Here is a 14,302-nt window from a genome sequence, read left to right as displayed (position 1 = left end):
ACATTGTTTTTAAAAGTATTTTTCTAATATATCCTGTAACTCCTCCTGTTTTTTACTCGGTCCATCACAGTCAAATTGAGTTTTGTAGATGATAAACTTTTAGGCTTTTTATAAACAACATGCAAATGAGATGTTGTTTAGGTCATATCTTTGTTTATTATTGAAGTATTAAATATCTTTGACTGTTTCTTGCACTTGCTCGTCAAATATACCATTCTCATCATGTTTTATTATGATAGTATAATCTTAGACCCTTACTTTCCATACAGTAGAAATCTTTTTAATTTCAGTTTTTAATTATGTTGTTTGCATTGTTAGTTTGGTGTACCCTGTACTGTAAAGTTATTATTCACCAGAATTAATGAAATACATTCATTTTAAGGCGGATGAAGAAAATTAACATAACTGACAGAAGTTACACTAAGTCGGATCCGTTGGGAACAGAAAAAATCGAGCCAAACGGACAGGATCTCGAAGAGGATCTGGAATTTCTATTATCAACAAAGACTTGTATCTTCTCGCGAGATCTTCAGCGAACGAGCGCATCATTTGATAAGCCAAAAATGGGTTGTAAAAAACCCAGTGCAAATTGATTCCTTTACAGTATTGCGACTAACAGTAATACACGTCCGTTTTTTGTATTCAGCTTAGTCTGAATTATGTCCGGTTACAACTAAAAGATCCGGAATGTCGGAATATTTGAGGGCGGTCATTCAGTTAGCATGCTAATAAGCTAACATTTGTAGCAGCATCATTGTCGAGCTAACCAGAAAATGTATCTTCTCTATACAGTTGTTGCCTCTTTAAGTGTATTTTTACTTTTAAAATGGATGAAAAGGAGGAGATATTTCACGGAGCTGAAAAGACTTGATGGTAAAACGGTTCTCATTACAGGTAAATAAACATTGCTTCTGCTATTCATCTTTATTGTGTTTGCAGTAAAGTTTGCAATTAAATCATTATCACTTTTACCCACTAATTTCCGCCGCTAAATGAATTGTGCTAATTACAGCTGGGTCCCTTTTGGTTATCAATTTAAAGTTTTTAAGATGAAATAACGACGGAAGCATGTTTTTCTTGGTGTAGGAGGTAACTCTGGTATTGGCAAGGAGACAGCTGTTGCCCTGGCAACGAGAGGCGCCCGTGTCATCATTGCTTGCAGAGACCCAGAAAAGGCTGAGGAGGCCGTGAGAGAGATCAAACTTCAGAGTCGATCTTTTAATGTCTTCCACATGGAGCTGGATCTGGCCAGCCTGCTCTCCGTAAGAGACTTTTGTAAGAAATTTCTGCAAAAGGAGAAGAGTCTGCACATCCTGGTAAATAACGCAGGTAAGTTCATGCTTCCTGGACATAAAACACATCAGATTAAAACAAGTTATGAGGGCGTGCCGTGGTGGCGTAGTGGTTAGCGCGACCCGTATTTGGAGGCCGTCGCGGGTTCGACTCCCGGACCCGACGACATTTGCCACATGTCTTCCCCCCTCTCCTTCCCCGTTTCCTGTCAGTCTACTATCATATAAGGGGCACTTGAGCCCACAAAAGACCCCCTAGAGGGGTAAAAAAACAAAAAAAAAAACAGGTTATGCCCAGGTCATGTCATGTAATGCATTTCCGTACTGGGTCTTCCTCAGGCATGCCCGGCATCCTTGACTGGACAGACAATGGCTTCAGCATGTGCTTTGGAGTCAACCACCTGGGCCACTTCCTCTTAACCAACCTGCTTCTACCGCGGCTGAAGGAGTGCGCCCCCAGCCGGGTCATAACTCTCACTTGCTCCAGCTACAAATACCAGAAGCTGGACTTCCAGGACCTCAACTACAACCTGCTGCCCTTCTTCACCTACTGCCGCAGCAAGCTGGCCAACATTTACTTCAGTCAGGAACTGGCCCGCATCACCGAGGGAAAAGGAGTCACTTCCTGTGCCGTGCACCCTGGTAAGAACCTTTCATTTCCTTCTCCTCAAATCTAATATTGGATAGTAGGGTGCCCCTAATTAATACTAATTTAGTTAAGTTCGACAAATCTCTTCCAAATTTTAGTTGTTTTTTTTTTTTCTTCCAGCCAAAGTTGGTGTTTATTACATACAAAAAATAAAAGGTAAATTAAGAGTTAGGCCAGAATAAAGAACAACCTGTGTGTATGAAGTGCCAACTCCAGACAAACACTGATCAAATGCCCCCAATATTATTTACGCATTAAAATGTTCTTAACATATTTAATTTATATTTTTTAGTTTGGGATAACCTTACCATTTTTTAACCTCTGGTTGTTCACCACTTATACTTTTTTTTTGTTGAATGCAAAAAAGTAACAGATTAAACACTAAATTGTTTACTAAAATAGATTATTAAAAAAATTTAGTCTATACTGTAGATCAATCAAAGGTGAAAGTTAGTGACAGCCCTACTGTCTGCTAGAACTCCAGACTTTAATATCTTAGTAGAAACAAGAAACATGCTTAGTTCCTCCATTAATTTCCATTAATATTTTTGTCTATGTTACAACAAACGTTTGTGCTTCGATAAAAGCTGCTGTTTTTTTGTGCATTTTTGGTTGTGATTTGTCTGGAGATTCTTTGCTAAGCTACATAATTTTAGTTTTAAAAAATACGTCTCAGTAGTTTCTCTTTTTCTTTGCAGGAAAATTGTTGAAAGGTGGTTGATGAATTGATTATTTTGATTATGTTTTTAACTGTTTCATACGTTTTCTGTTTCCAGGTTTTGTCCAGAGTGGCTGGACGTGCCACTTCTCCTTCCTGTTCCGGATGTTCATGCAGGTGATCATGTGGATGTTTTCCGTGTCGTGTGAGATCGGAGCTCAGACCGTCATCTACTGCGCCGTGTCGGACGAAGCTGCCAAGCACAGCGGGGGTTACTTCGTCGACTGCCAGCCTGCCACTCTGCGCCCGTTTGCAAGAGACGCAGGTGTGGCAAAAAAACTGTGGGAGGCCAGTGAGAGGCTGGTGAAACTGGCATAATCAGAGAGCCACAAGACATTTACACTGAAGTTATTTATTATCATTGTCATTATGTTCATATTGTAAACATTGTGAAAAATGTGGATTGTCCTGTTCAGTTGTTTACATTTTCACCAAAAATCTGTAACATTATGTTTTTTATGCCTTAACTAAACAATAAAACATTTAATGTAAGATAAATGTTTGGCTGCTTTAAAATCTCTTTTTTTTGTTTGTTTTCTCCCCTCCAGGGGGTCCTTTGTGGGCTCTAGTGTCCCTTATATGAAAGTAGGCTGACAGGAGGGGGGGGGGAAGACATGCAGCAAATATCGCCGGATCAGGGAATCGAACCCGTGATGGCCGGTTGGGTTCGAATCTTTTTATAATCTATGTTTTATTGGTTGAATTTTCTGTACATTTAAACAGAAGGATGGCTGAAATATCCAACAGTTGTGCTTTCAGCTGCTGTAAAAATCAAATATCAGTAATTGAAACACACCAATTTTGGAAAAAAAAACAAACTCAAAATGTTTGATAAAAAGTTTGAGGTGAGGTGTTTTTTCCCCCCCAACTGCTCAACAACCGGAGGTTACTACTGGCAGAAAAGACAAAGAAAACGACAAGAAGTGGTAGAAGGCATGTTTTCTATTATTTATCACATGAACAAACTTGTTCACATGTGATTTTTAAATGCTTTTCTTGTTTAATGGAAACACCACATTTACAAAATTAGTTTTTTTAACATTCCAAAATGAAAGAAAACCATTGCGAGGTTTATGATTTGGAGCAAAAATCAGTTCACTGGATTCTGATCTTGACTTCAACTAGCATGACAAGTAATTGGTGATTCAAAGTAAAAATAGATTATTCAGACTTAGAAGAAAATGGCTGAGAAGTTATTCTTTGCTTCAGCTTAAATGCAACATGGCAGATTTTAAACTCCAGGCCTTGAGGGCTAATGTCGTGCAATTTTTAGATTTGTTTCTGGTCCTACACACCTGCATTAAATGTCTGGCTGCCTGTCCAGAATGCAGTCTAATCCAAGTTCAATTTATGATGTTTCAGCATTTCACTAACTAACAGTTCAATCTTTTCTGTTACTCTTAATAATCATTTAACCTGCTGAGGAATGCAAAATGAGAAGACCTGAAATGTAAGAAGTTATTACAAAAATAGGGACATTTTTACACCACAATACTAGATATACATTCATGTTTCATTTGATTAATGCGCAAATGTCAATGATAATATAAAAATTACATCACAATGATTATTTTCCAATATTGCTTAAAATGTCCTTTTTGGATACTCCAGCACGAATTAAAACGAAAACTACGGAAAAATAAGTGCTTAAATTTTTTTAAAAAGTAAAAATTACAACTTATCATTTACTTAAAAGAGAAAAGCAATTAGCACCATCTAGTTGCCAGGCTATGTTATAGCAGTTTTAATTCAGTGAACCCGACCCAGAACAAGAAAACGAAACTTAAAGAAATATTCTGCGTAACAAAGCGACATCGTGACAGGAAAGTCTCCCATCTCTAAAAAAGAACTAAGAAGGAGGACTAAAACTTAACATACTGACTTCAGCAGAGGAATTTGCTAAAATGGCAGAGAAAATCGCTCTTGTTGAAAGTTTCCTGAGCTGCCATGTTTGCTCAGAGACTTTCAGAGATCCTGTGTCTCTGAGTTGCAACCACAGCTTCTGTTCAAGCTGCTTGCAGGAATTCTGGGGGAAAACTGGAAACAAGAACTGTCCCATCTGTAAAAGAAGATCGTCAAAGAAGGATCCGTCCATCAACTTCTTCCTTAAAGAACTCGCTGATTCGTTTGCTTGGAAGGAGAATGGAGCTTCAACTGAGAGGGGAAAAGAGAAGAAGAAAGAGAAGGAGGTGGTGTGTGAGAAACACTCCGAGGTTCCTTACTGGTTCTGTGAAGACGAGCAGAGAGCTGTGTGTCCTGTCTGTGAGTTTTCTCTCCACCAGAGTCACAAAGTGGTTCCTATAGAACAAGCAGTCAGTGAGCTGAAGGAGCAGCTGAAATCTGACTTAAAGTCTCTGCAGGACAAGAGGAACAAACACGAACAAGTGGAGAAAACATACGATGATGTGATTCAACACTCCAAGAAGCAGGTGTTGTCCACCGAGAGACAGATCAGAGCAGAGTTCAACAAGCTCCACCAGTTCCTGAGAGATGAAGAGGAGTCCAGACTGGCAGCTCTGAGGGAGGAAGAGGAGCAGAAGAAGAAGACTATCAGCAGAAAGATGAAGAGGATTGAGGATCAGATCTCCTCTCTGTCAGACAGCATCTCTGCTGTTGAAGAAGAGCTGCAGAAAGACAACGTGTCGTTCCTCAGAAGTTATGAAGCCACTCAGAGCAGAGCCAGAGGTCAGAGGTCACTGCCAGATCCACAGCTGGTCTCAGGTGCTCTGATAGATGTGGCCAAACACCTGGGCAACCTGTCCTTCATAGTCTGGGAGAAGATGAAGGACATGGTGAAGTTCAGTCCCATCATCCTGGACCCAAACACTGCTAATGGATGGATCCATCTGTCTGATGATCTGACCACTGTGACACATGGAGACACATGGCTGCAGCTTCCTGATAATCCAGAGAGAAACATTTATATTGAAGTGTTTGGTTCTGAGGGTTTCAGTTCAGGGAAACACAGCTGGGATGTGGAGGTGGGAGATCATCCTGACTGGTATTTGGGTCTGGTCAAAGAATCTGTTGACATTAAGGGAGAGAGAGATGTTACACCACAATTTGGAATCTGGTGTTTATGTTTTGAAGATGGAAAATACACTGATGGTGATAGTAAGTCCATATCCGTGAAGAAGAGTCTCCAGAGGATCAGAGTCCAACTGGATTACGACAGCGGCTTTGTGTCCTTCTACGACTCTGAAGACATGACCCACATCTACACTTACAGAGACACTTTCACTGAGAAACTCTTCCCATATTTCAGTGTTGGAGAAGCTGCTGGAGCAAAACCGACAAAGATCAAAATTATGTGAAACTGAAAAGTTTGTGTAATTTTACAGATTTTTTACATGATTGTTGGATTGTGAAATGTAAAAATAATATTTTAGTTTATTCGTTAAATAAGAAGAAAAGCTGAAGTCTGGGAATTTATTAATTTTGTAATTTTTGAACTATGATAGATAAGAAAAAATCACTTTGTATGAATCCTAAAAGGTGGATTTATTGTTATTAACAAATAACAATAAAACCAAACTTTCTCTGGCCAATAACAAGTTAAGGTTTTCTTTAAGGGGTTCATTTTACTTCTAGGGCTTTGGAATATTTTAATATTGTATAACCTTAACAAGACTCTGAGGTCATGTAACCAAGACAAGCTGTTTATGGATTATATGAAAAACTAACAGGACATTTTCCTTCCCTTTAATTTGACGTTGGAGGACTCTTATGAGCTTTTTAGAAATCATCTTTTTATAATTGCTTTTGATAAAGTATGTGGATATACTGGTGTTTTCTTTAAGTCAAGTTTTACTTGACTTTTATTATCTAATGCTTCCAGCTTTAGTCTATTTTTATTTTCTTTTTAAGAACTGTAACACAGAAAACGTTTTTTATTTTACTAAAGAAATATGGAGATTAGTCTTTTTCAAAATGTTACAGCTTCAGTTGTTTTCGTTTACTTTATTTCACTTAAATGTTAAAGATCATAAAAACCTTTAGTAAGGGGATCATAGTAAATATAAAAAGCAGTTTTCAAATGATGATTTCCTTTATTGAGAAAAACAAAGATAACTAAACTACACTGGCTTAATATCAGTTGTTGCAAAAGGTGACAAAATTAATACTGTCTTTCTTTAATACATTAAATCCTTCATCTAACTCACAATCTAATTTTTCGTTTTCACATTTGTTTAACAAGCTAAAAAAAAATAGTGATATAAAACTAAAAATATTAAAAATCCCTAATAAGGCTAATACTTTATCGCAGCATTATACCAGTCTAATGTATTTTTTATTAACCTTAAAATGCACCAGTTGTGTGATGGGAAACAGATTTAACCTGCCGATCAAAGTCAAACCAGATCAAGAGAAAAATCTGCCAATTCCAATCATTGGCAAGCCGATCGGTGCAACACTATTATTAACGAATGGTTGAGAACATTGAACTAAAAGTTCAAATGGTGTTTGATTACTTTGTTGCAGTGTCTGTTTAATACACTATGTACATTTAGTTTTCTTTATGAAATGCTTTCAAAAGTTTGTCTTTATGTACGCTCATCTTTTCTTACCATAAACAACAGAATATTAAATCTAATATTTTGGAAATTCTTTTCCTTTGTTATATTATATGCATTTTTTGCTGTTTTTTTCTTTGTGCAGATATTAAAAGTCCACATGGTTATTTGAATGATCATTTTGAGAGATTTAATAAACATTTCTGACATTTAGAGTGATGTGTTAATGTAAACTAAAAACCATCTACACAGAAAGACACTGAAGTTTCTATTTAAACTCATTTTATTGATAACACTTTAACACATTTTCTTGAAGTTAGAGAAACACGTGTAGCACGTAAGAGAACAGAGCAATAATCTGAAGAAGCGGAGAACTAGAGGGTTAATATTATAGAGAAGAAAGTCAAACTGACAAAAAGAGACAAAGGTAAACCAGAAAGAGCCGACTGCAGAGAAATGATTGAAGAAGGTTGGAAACAGAGGGAGCAGGAAAAAGAGACTCCCATGGCAGAGAAACCACCTCAGTGTTGTCAGAGCAACTTAGTTTCTGCTGCAGGAAAAACAAACAAAAAAACGCAGACGTTCAGAGTGAAAATTCAGAGCTCAGCCTGAATGAACCGGTTCGTCTCTCTGATCCAATTTCTGGACTAAATGCAAAACATTGTCTGTGCTTCATGTGGAGCGACTGCGCCTCCTGCTGGCTGTACTGACAACACTGAGAACCCATAGAAAAGCATGCAAAAGTATCAACACATCATCATCATCATCATCATCAATGTCGACTTTATCATAGTCATCCTTAGTGCCACAGTCATGATTATAATAATCCTTACCATATCAATCATCTTCATTATATCATCTGGAGACAAAAATGGTTATATGCACTTAAAAAGCTCAGAAAATAGAGAAAGGTCGAGTTTACCAGCATTCAGTAGAAAATGAGAATCCAAATAAAAACAACAAAAAACTAAAAGTGTCCTTTTGACTGTCATGCAAAGAAGATGAAAGCTATGCTGCTAGCAGCGGTGCTATAATACTGTGAACTCCCTCGTTTTAAATATGCGAGTCTTATTATGTTGATTTTCAAGGCTAGAAACACACTAAGAACAGAAAAACATCACTTTTGTACTGTACATGCTGCTATTTCTTCTTTTTTTTCTGGAGAAGGGTTGACCTCTTAGTATTAAAACATGTTGAAGTAGACAGGAGCGTCCTTACTGGATGAGACGTGAGTATGATACAAACTCTCAGTGGTGAGGAAAAAGGCTTCATCTGACAAAATTCAAGAAAGTGTTGAAACATCCGAGGGACGACTGACGCAAAATACAATCCTGTATAATAATATAAGTCATAAAGTGTCCCCTACGGAAGTCCAACTGTGCCCCAATTCAGTAAGGAAAATAAATTATTACTTTAATGTCTTTTAATTATTATAATTCGCAAAAAAATACGTAGATTATTAATGGATTTATTATTCATTTATAATGTGTTATAATAAATCAAATATGTTGGTAATAAAAATATTTACAAAAATACAATAATTATTTCAGTATCATTTATAAGTTTGACTGTGTGCTCAAATGCATGAGTAAATGAAATAAGTTGATATGGTTTTACCTTTACCTTAAACTTTTAATTAGTGGATTCCACATTTAGATATTAATGTGGTTGATAGGGCATTAAATTAATTATTACACACCTAATTTTCTGGACTCTATTATAATTTTTTGAAAAATATTTGAACTTTTGACACTCCATAGACCTAACTCATTGTATGTCGGCCAAATTAGGTGTGCTATCCCTTTAAGAACAGGTTTTACAGACAGTACTTGCATTTGGAAAACAACTTAATAAGAAAAAAAAAAGCACAGTAAAAACATCCACTAAAATAAATAAATAAATACTCAAAATAAATAAAAACCTGAGGACTGTTCACCAAACCGACAGCTGGGTCTCTCTGAATCTCTTGTTCGGACCGAGCGGTGATACAAAACGCGAAGGCAGCCAGTGGTGGACGAAGAACAGCGAAGCTGATCGCGAGTCGAACCTCTTCTAAAACAAATATCAGTTTTCAGTGCTGCAAAGTCCATCTGCTCTCCCCTGCTGCCTCTGGCACAAGCACTTTATGTTATGAAAGGCTAATAACACTGTACACAAACCGAACATAATGAAGTAAAAGCACAGAAAAATAAAAAAACAAAGCATGAAAAAAAAACCATCCTGGGGTTCAAGGCCCGTTCCTGTTTCTCATAAACCTCCTAAACCTCCCCCAGGGTTTCAAAGAGCACACACTGAAGGCTTTAAATCTACACACACATACAAATATATTGCACACTGTATTAAAAGACCGACATGATTGAAGCACCAAGCAAACACAACCTTCATAATTCCCCACTGCTGCAGGTTGGAGTCTTAATTTTTGAATGTGCTTCATTTGGAAAAAAAAGCAGCAGTAACACCAGCTTTCTGCTCTACGGCTTCAGAAACGAGAAAGGTCACAAATCCGAAAGGATCTGTCGTTCAGAGAGCCGACTTCTTTTGTCGCTTTCAATTAAAGACAAAAAAGAAAAAGAACCTGCTGTTGTGTTTCAGCCAGCAGTGCAGGTTAAAAATAACTCGGCCTTTTTAAGAAGGAGCGCTGAGCTTCAAGCGGGTGTTCATCCGTCTCCAAGCAACAACAGGAGACACCGGCTGAGCATCCCCGTCTACCCCGAAAATAAAAAGAGCCCCAAGCAGGTACAGGATTAGTCACTGAGCTTCAAGTCTGACTGAAAACAAAGGGAGGTTTCAGCACAGCTTCCTCCTCATCTGACACTTTATGTTTGATGCTTGTAGAAAACAACATGCTCTTCTTGTGCATTCTGTAGGTTTTGCAGCTTTAAGCTGTTGTAAGACATGAATCAGAGCTCCTGAGTGCAGGTAAGAGAAAGGTGGAAAAGAAAGTTTTCGTCTTGATTTACTGAGGTGTGTCAGACTTCAGCCTCTTCTGCCACTAACATTACAATAATCTTCTCAAGTATTTTTGTAAAGTTTCCAGTGAAAATATCTCAGTACCCTTGAAATAAGACAACTTCTAAGCAACATTTTAGGAAGATAAGAATTTGTTTTAAGTCAATTGCAAATGAAAAAGTACCAGGACCAAACATGGAAAAGCAGCATTCATATTCTGTGCACCACAAATCTAGAACAAACTTTCAGAAAACTGCAAAACAGCTGAAACACTGAGTTCATTTAAATCAGTGCTCCATAATAAACATATTTGATGTGTATTGATAATGGCACTTGACAAAATGTAATGTTGGTTACTACTTTCTCAATTGGTGATTGAATTAATTTTGTGTTTTATGATGTGAAGCACTTTGACCTGCCTTGTTGATTAAATATGCAACACAAATAAGCTTGACTGATAATTTCACTAATTACATGAGAAAAATGTCTTGTTATAAGTGAAAAAATCTGCAAGTAGTAATTTCTATCAATATGAAAAAATAAAAGTTACTTATAAGTTAGTTTTGTCTTATTTTGAAGCGTTTAAAGATTTCTGCGTTGGAAACTAGACAACTTGATCAGGTTTTGTGTTTTCGCAGTGCAGCTAAGAAACAACTGCAGGTTCCTCTGATTGTGCTCAGTTACCTGGAGTGGACTGTGAATGCTACGTCGCTACCTAGCATGACCGCGCTCACCAACACATCCTGTACAGATCTGGTCATAAGTTTACCTACTTTCATCAGTTATTGGTTTATTTACGCTGTTTTTCCCCCCAGCTCCCTCACTTTTAACAAACAACCAGACGGACTTTTGAAAAGAAGTTTGAATTAATTGCAGATTTTCTCTCCATGTAGAGGGCAAAACTATAATATAATCTAGCCACTTAAACTCTCATATTGTTTCAAACCCAAGTACACTGGACCATCTGGCATGCATGTTGGTGGCAGGTTTGCTGCCAGTGTTACCGATGCATTGCACAAAGTTTCGGTAATTATTAAAAAAAAGAAGACTTAAATACCCAACAAAAATTCAGTTTTGAACAGACAGACCAAACAAACCAATTTAAATAAACCGGTAAGAAGATTGGTCAAATACGGAGCCAGAAGCTTAATGTTTTGGTGGAGAGGCAACTTGCTTTACCAAATATTAGTGGGGCTTGTAAACTAATATTTACCAAATATTAGTGCATAAATTTGAATTTGTTGTGTTATAAGGGAAAATCCACAGTAAAATCAAACTTGTGTGCCCAGTTCTTGCTTTTTAAAATGATAAAAGTGATGTGTTTTTTTACCCATTCCACACAAAAAAAAGTAAATTAACTTCTTGCAGCCTAAACCTAATCCCATCCTTGACTGTATGTAAACTTCTGACCCCTGCTGTATAATCACACACTACGTTCAGAAACGTCCCATCCAAAAAGCAACAAAAAACGACCGAACGATAAAAGTAAAAATACTAAAACCGACGTTTCAGCCATGACTTCAAGTGCAGTATTATAGCTAACGTAGAAGAAGCAAATTATAAAAATGGCCAATAAACCTTTTCCACTTAACAGCCACAATAATAATAATAATAAAAAAACAAGAAAACAGTCACTGTTACTATGGGGAATAAAACATGCTTCCTTAAAAAGATAAAACAAAAAAGTTCCTTCAACTCTAAAAACCACTGGCATCAAGAAATCTGAATTATACAAATTACATATACAATTGCAAATGTGTAACAATAATAATCAGAATATAGTAATGATAATTATAGATTTTACTTAAAACTTTACATACTGTATTTCCAGTGCAGTGTTTATGTCACACAGGTGCGGATTCACAGGAGGACAAGAGAGGGTCACAAAAATATTGTGGGGGTGGGAGAGAGACTGCAGGTAGGGGGCGCCACACCCCGAATCAAACACCCAGTGAGCTGGAGAGAAGAAGAAGAAGAAGAAGAACAAGGGAAAAAGAAGAAGAAAAGAAAAGATGTGGAGCGAAGGTTGTCAAAAGCTTATTTTGTGGATGCAGACGGAGGCAGGGTCACAGTTGTAGAAGCAGAGGTGCATGCTGGGGGATGGAGTCCAGTGAGAGAGGGATTTGATTGTTGAGGCGTGACGAGCCATGTCATCCAAGTCAACACTGGATGTGTTCCCTTCCTCTTCTCTCTCCAGCAGATCATTCCTGACAGACACAACTACAGCATTCAGCCCTGAAAAGGAGAACAGACGACTGATGCAATCACAGGTTTTACACTCTAAGCTTTGTCCAAGTTAAAAACACAGATAGGACTTGCTAAAGAGTGATTTGGATAAGCAAAATGAAGTCTTTATTTCTTCACATTTTGGTTGTTTTTTTTTTGTTGTTGTAATTATTTGTATTAGGATGGATATTTATTGAATCGTTTATCATTTATTGTGACAACTCTATTAAAAAAAAGTTTTTGATTTATTATCAGCATTAATTCCAATTAAAGGTGTTGAAATCCCCCAAAATTGTTAGTTTTACCCCCTTTTTTTATTTACTTTTTTCAATTAAAGTATCACAAAATGTCAATAAATTAGAATATATAATTAAATCCAGGTATTGTGTACAGTTTAGTGATTCAGATTTCACTTCTTTATGTGACTTGTGTCCTAAAGAAGCTAATTATAAATGAATAGGTCTGTCGCAATAAGCAATAAATAAATTACAACAAATTCAATAATTTTCACTTGCATGATTTATTGTTTTTCTCTTTTCTCTCTTTCTGTCAAAAACTGCATGGTAAAAGTCTTCAGCCTCATACTTTGGTCTCAACTAGCCCTTTTTTTAAGGTCAATTTTGTTTACAGAGACTTCATAATTCATTTTATTTGTTATTTCTGTTATTTTATTTATTTATTTTGGATATTTAAAATGCCTCCCAGTTCCACTGCTAAATGAATTTAGAATTGAAAGTTCACTGATCTTTGAGAATGTGTTATGAAGCCTAGGCGCAAATTCAAACTGGAAGACTCTTTTATCCCCACCGGGACCCGTTAATTGAAGCGACCTGCCCACAATCGTCGACCTATCAACGCCGGACCAAGCCACGTCACGTCCAATCATCGACCAAGTCCCAGCTGATAAGGACCTTCATTCATGGCGTCCTTCGCTCTCCAGCCGAGCTCAACCCACCACCACCCCTTCTCCTCCACTCGCCCGGTCCTGAGGCCCGCACCCTTCTTCAACCTCCACCACCAGTGCCGGGCCCTGGGGGATGACATTCCTAACAGCATCGGGGATGCTCATCTGAAGCCTATCGCTAACGCTGCGATAACCGTTATCCCCAGCCGGGGCCCGAGCGCCAAAGACTTTAAATTCTGTTTGTCAATAAACTCTTCTAATTGTCTTCCTATCTCCGTCTGAGTCTCTCCAGATTGAATTGGCATTATTGTGCCATTACCATTGTGTTACGTAAAAACAGTCTCAAAACAACAATATTATCATATATCGCAATAACTTTTGGGGCAATTTATCGTCCAATATCAAATTATTAGTGATAAAATTTTAAATCCATATTGTCCACCATTAATTTGCATTTATATTAAAATTATTCCAAGCAGTTCAGTCACATTTTATAGAGGAAAAATAGGTGTAGAAAACATCCTACATAACAAAAAAATTACAGGCATGGCCTTCTGCAGATGTAGCATCACTTTCTTGCTTTTATGAGATTTTAAAAAAGTGTCATGCAAACACTTTTTAAAGATAAACAAGGACATTACTGCAGACCTGTCCTGGTGTTTTTGTGTCCTTCTCTCTCTTCCAGCCACTGGAGACAAACAGTTGTCCTTCCAAAGTTTGAAGGTCTTTAGCGTCTAATCAAGGGTGTTTCCATGGTATCAAACTTTTAACACAGACAAACCAGCAGCCAGTGCAGCAGCCACATTTATTGGCCTTCCTGGTGAAATTGTTCAAAAAGCCTTGAAAGAAACCTGCATCGGGATAATGTCAAATCTTAAACTGACTTGTTTTTATTAGAAAATGACACATGGGTTACAACTGCAATCCCAAATGATGCTGTTAAAATAAAAGTACCTAAAGCATTTAATTCCATTTATGCTGTGCTTTTTAAAGTTAATCAGAGTTTTTAACAACTTCTAATTCATGAATTTTTGCTTCCCTGGGTTTTAA

At 37.3% G+C, this 14,302-nt stretch overlaps 3 protein-coding genes across 38 annotated transcripts in view; 2 read left to right on the top strand and 1 right to left on the bottom strand.

The window, feature by feature from the left end:
- Nucleotides 1–495: 495 nt before the first annotated feature.
- Nucleotides 496–3,129, top strand: LOC114155019 (retinol dehydrogenase 14). Its single transcript, XM_028034650.1, has 4 exons — nucleotides 496–894; nucleotides 1,087–1,329; nucleotides 1,632–1,934; nucleotides 2,718–3,129. The coding sequence occupies exons 1-4, from the start codon at nucleotides 774–776 to the stop codon at nucleotides 2,975–2,977; spliced, it is 927 nt and encodes a 308-aa protein (XP_027890451.1). The 5' UTR covers nucleotides 496–773; the 3' UTR covers nucleotides 2,978–3,129.
- Nucleotides 3,130–4,373: 1,244 nt separating this feature from the next.
- Nucleotides 4,374–8,107, top strand: LOC114155018 (nuclear factor 7, brain-like). The gene has a single exon (XM_028034649.1). The coding sequence runs from the start codon at nucleotides 4,564–4,566 to the stop codon at nucleotides 5,971–5,973; it is 1,410 nt and encodes a 469-aa protein (XP_027890450.1). The 5' UTR covers nucleotides 4,374–4,563; the 3' UTR covers nucleotides 5,974–8,107.
- The window catches only part of camk2b1 (calcium/calmodulin-dependent protein kinase (CaM kinase) II beta 1), an 84,593-nt gene continuing 77,729 nt past the window's right edge, over nucleotides 7,439–14,302 (bottom strand). For all 36 annotated transcript variants that reach the window (XM_028034609.1, XM_028034615.1, XM_028034619.1 and 33 more), the window contains one exon: nucleotides 7,439–12,357. The gene's annotated coding sequence lies outside the window, so the exon portion shown is untranslated. The remainder of the gene's footprint in view (nucleotides 12,358–14,302) is intronic.

Source organism: Xiphophorus couchianus, chromosome 12 (genome assembly GCF_001444195.1).
Source record: "Xiphophorus couchianus chromosome 12, X_couchianus-1.0, whole genome shotgun sequence".
Lineage (NCBI taxonomy): Eukaryota > Metazoa > Chordata > Actinopteri > Cyprinodontiformes > Poeciliidae > Xiphophorus > Xiphophorus couchianus.
This window is presented reverse-complemented; position numbering and strand designations above follow the sequence as displayed.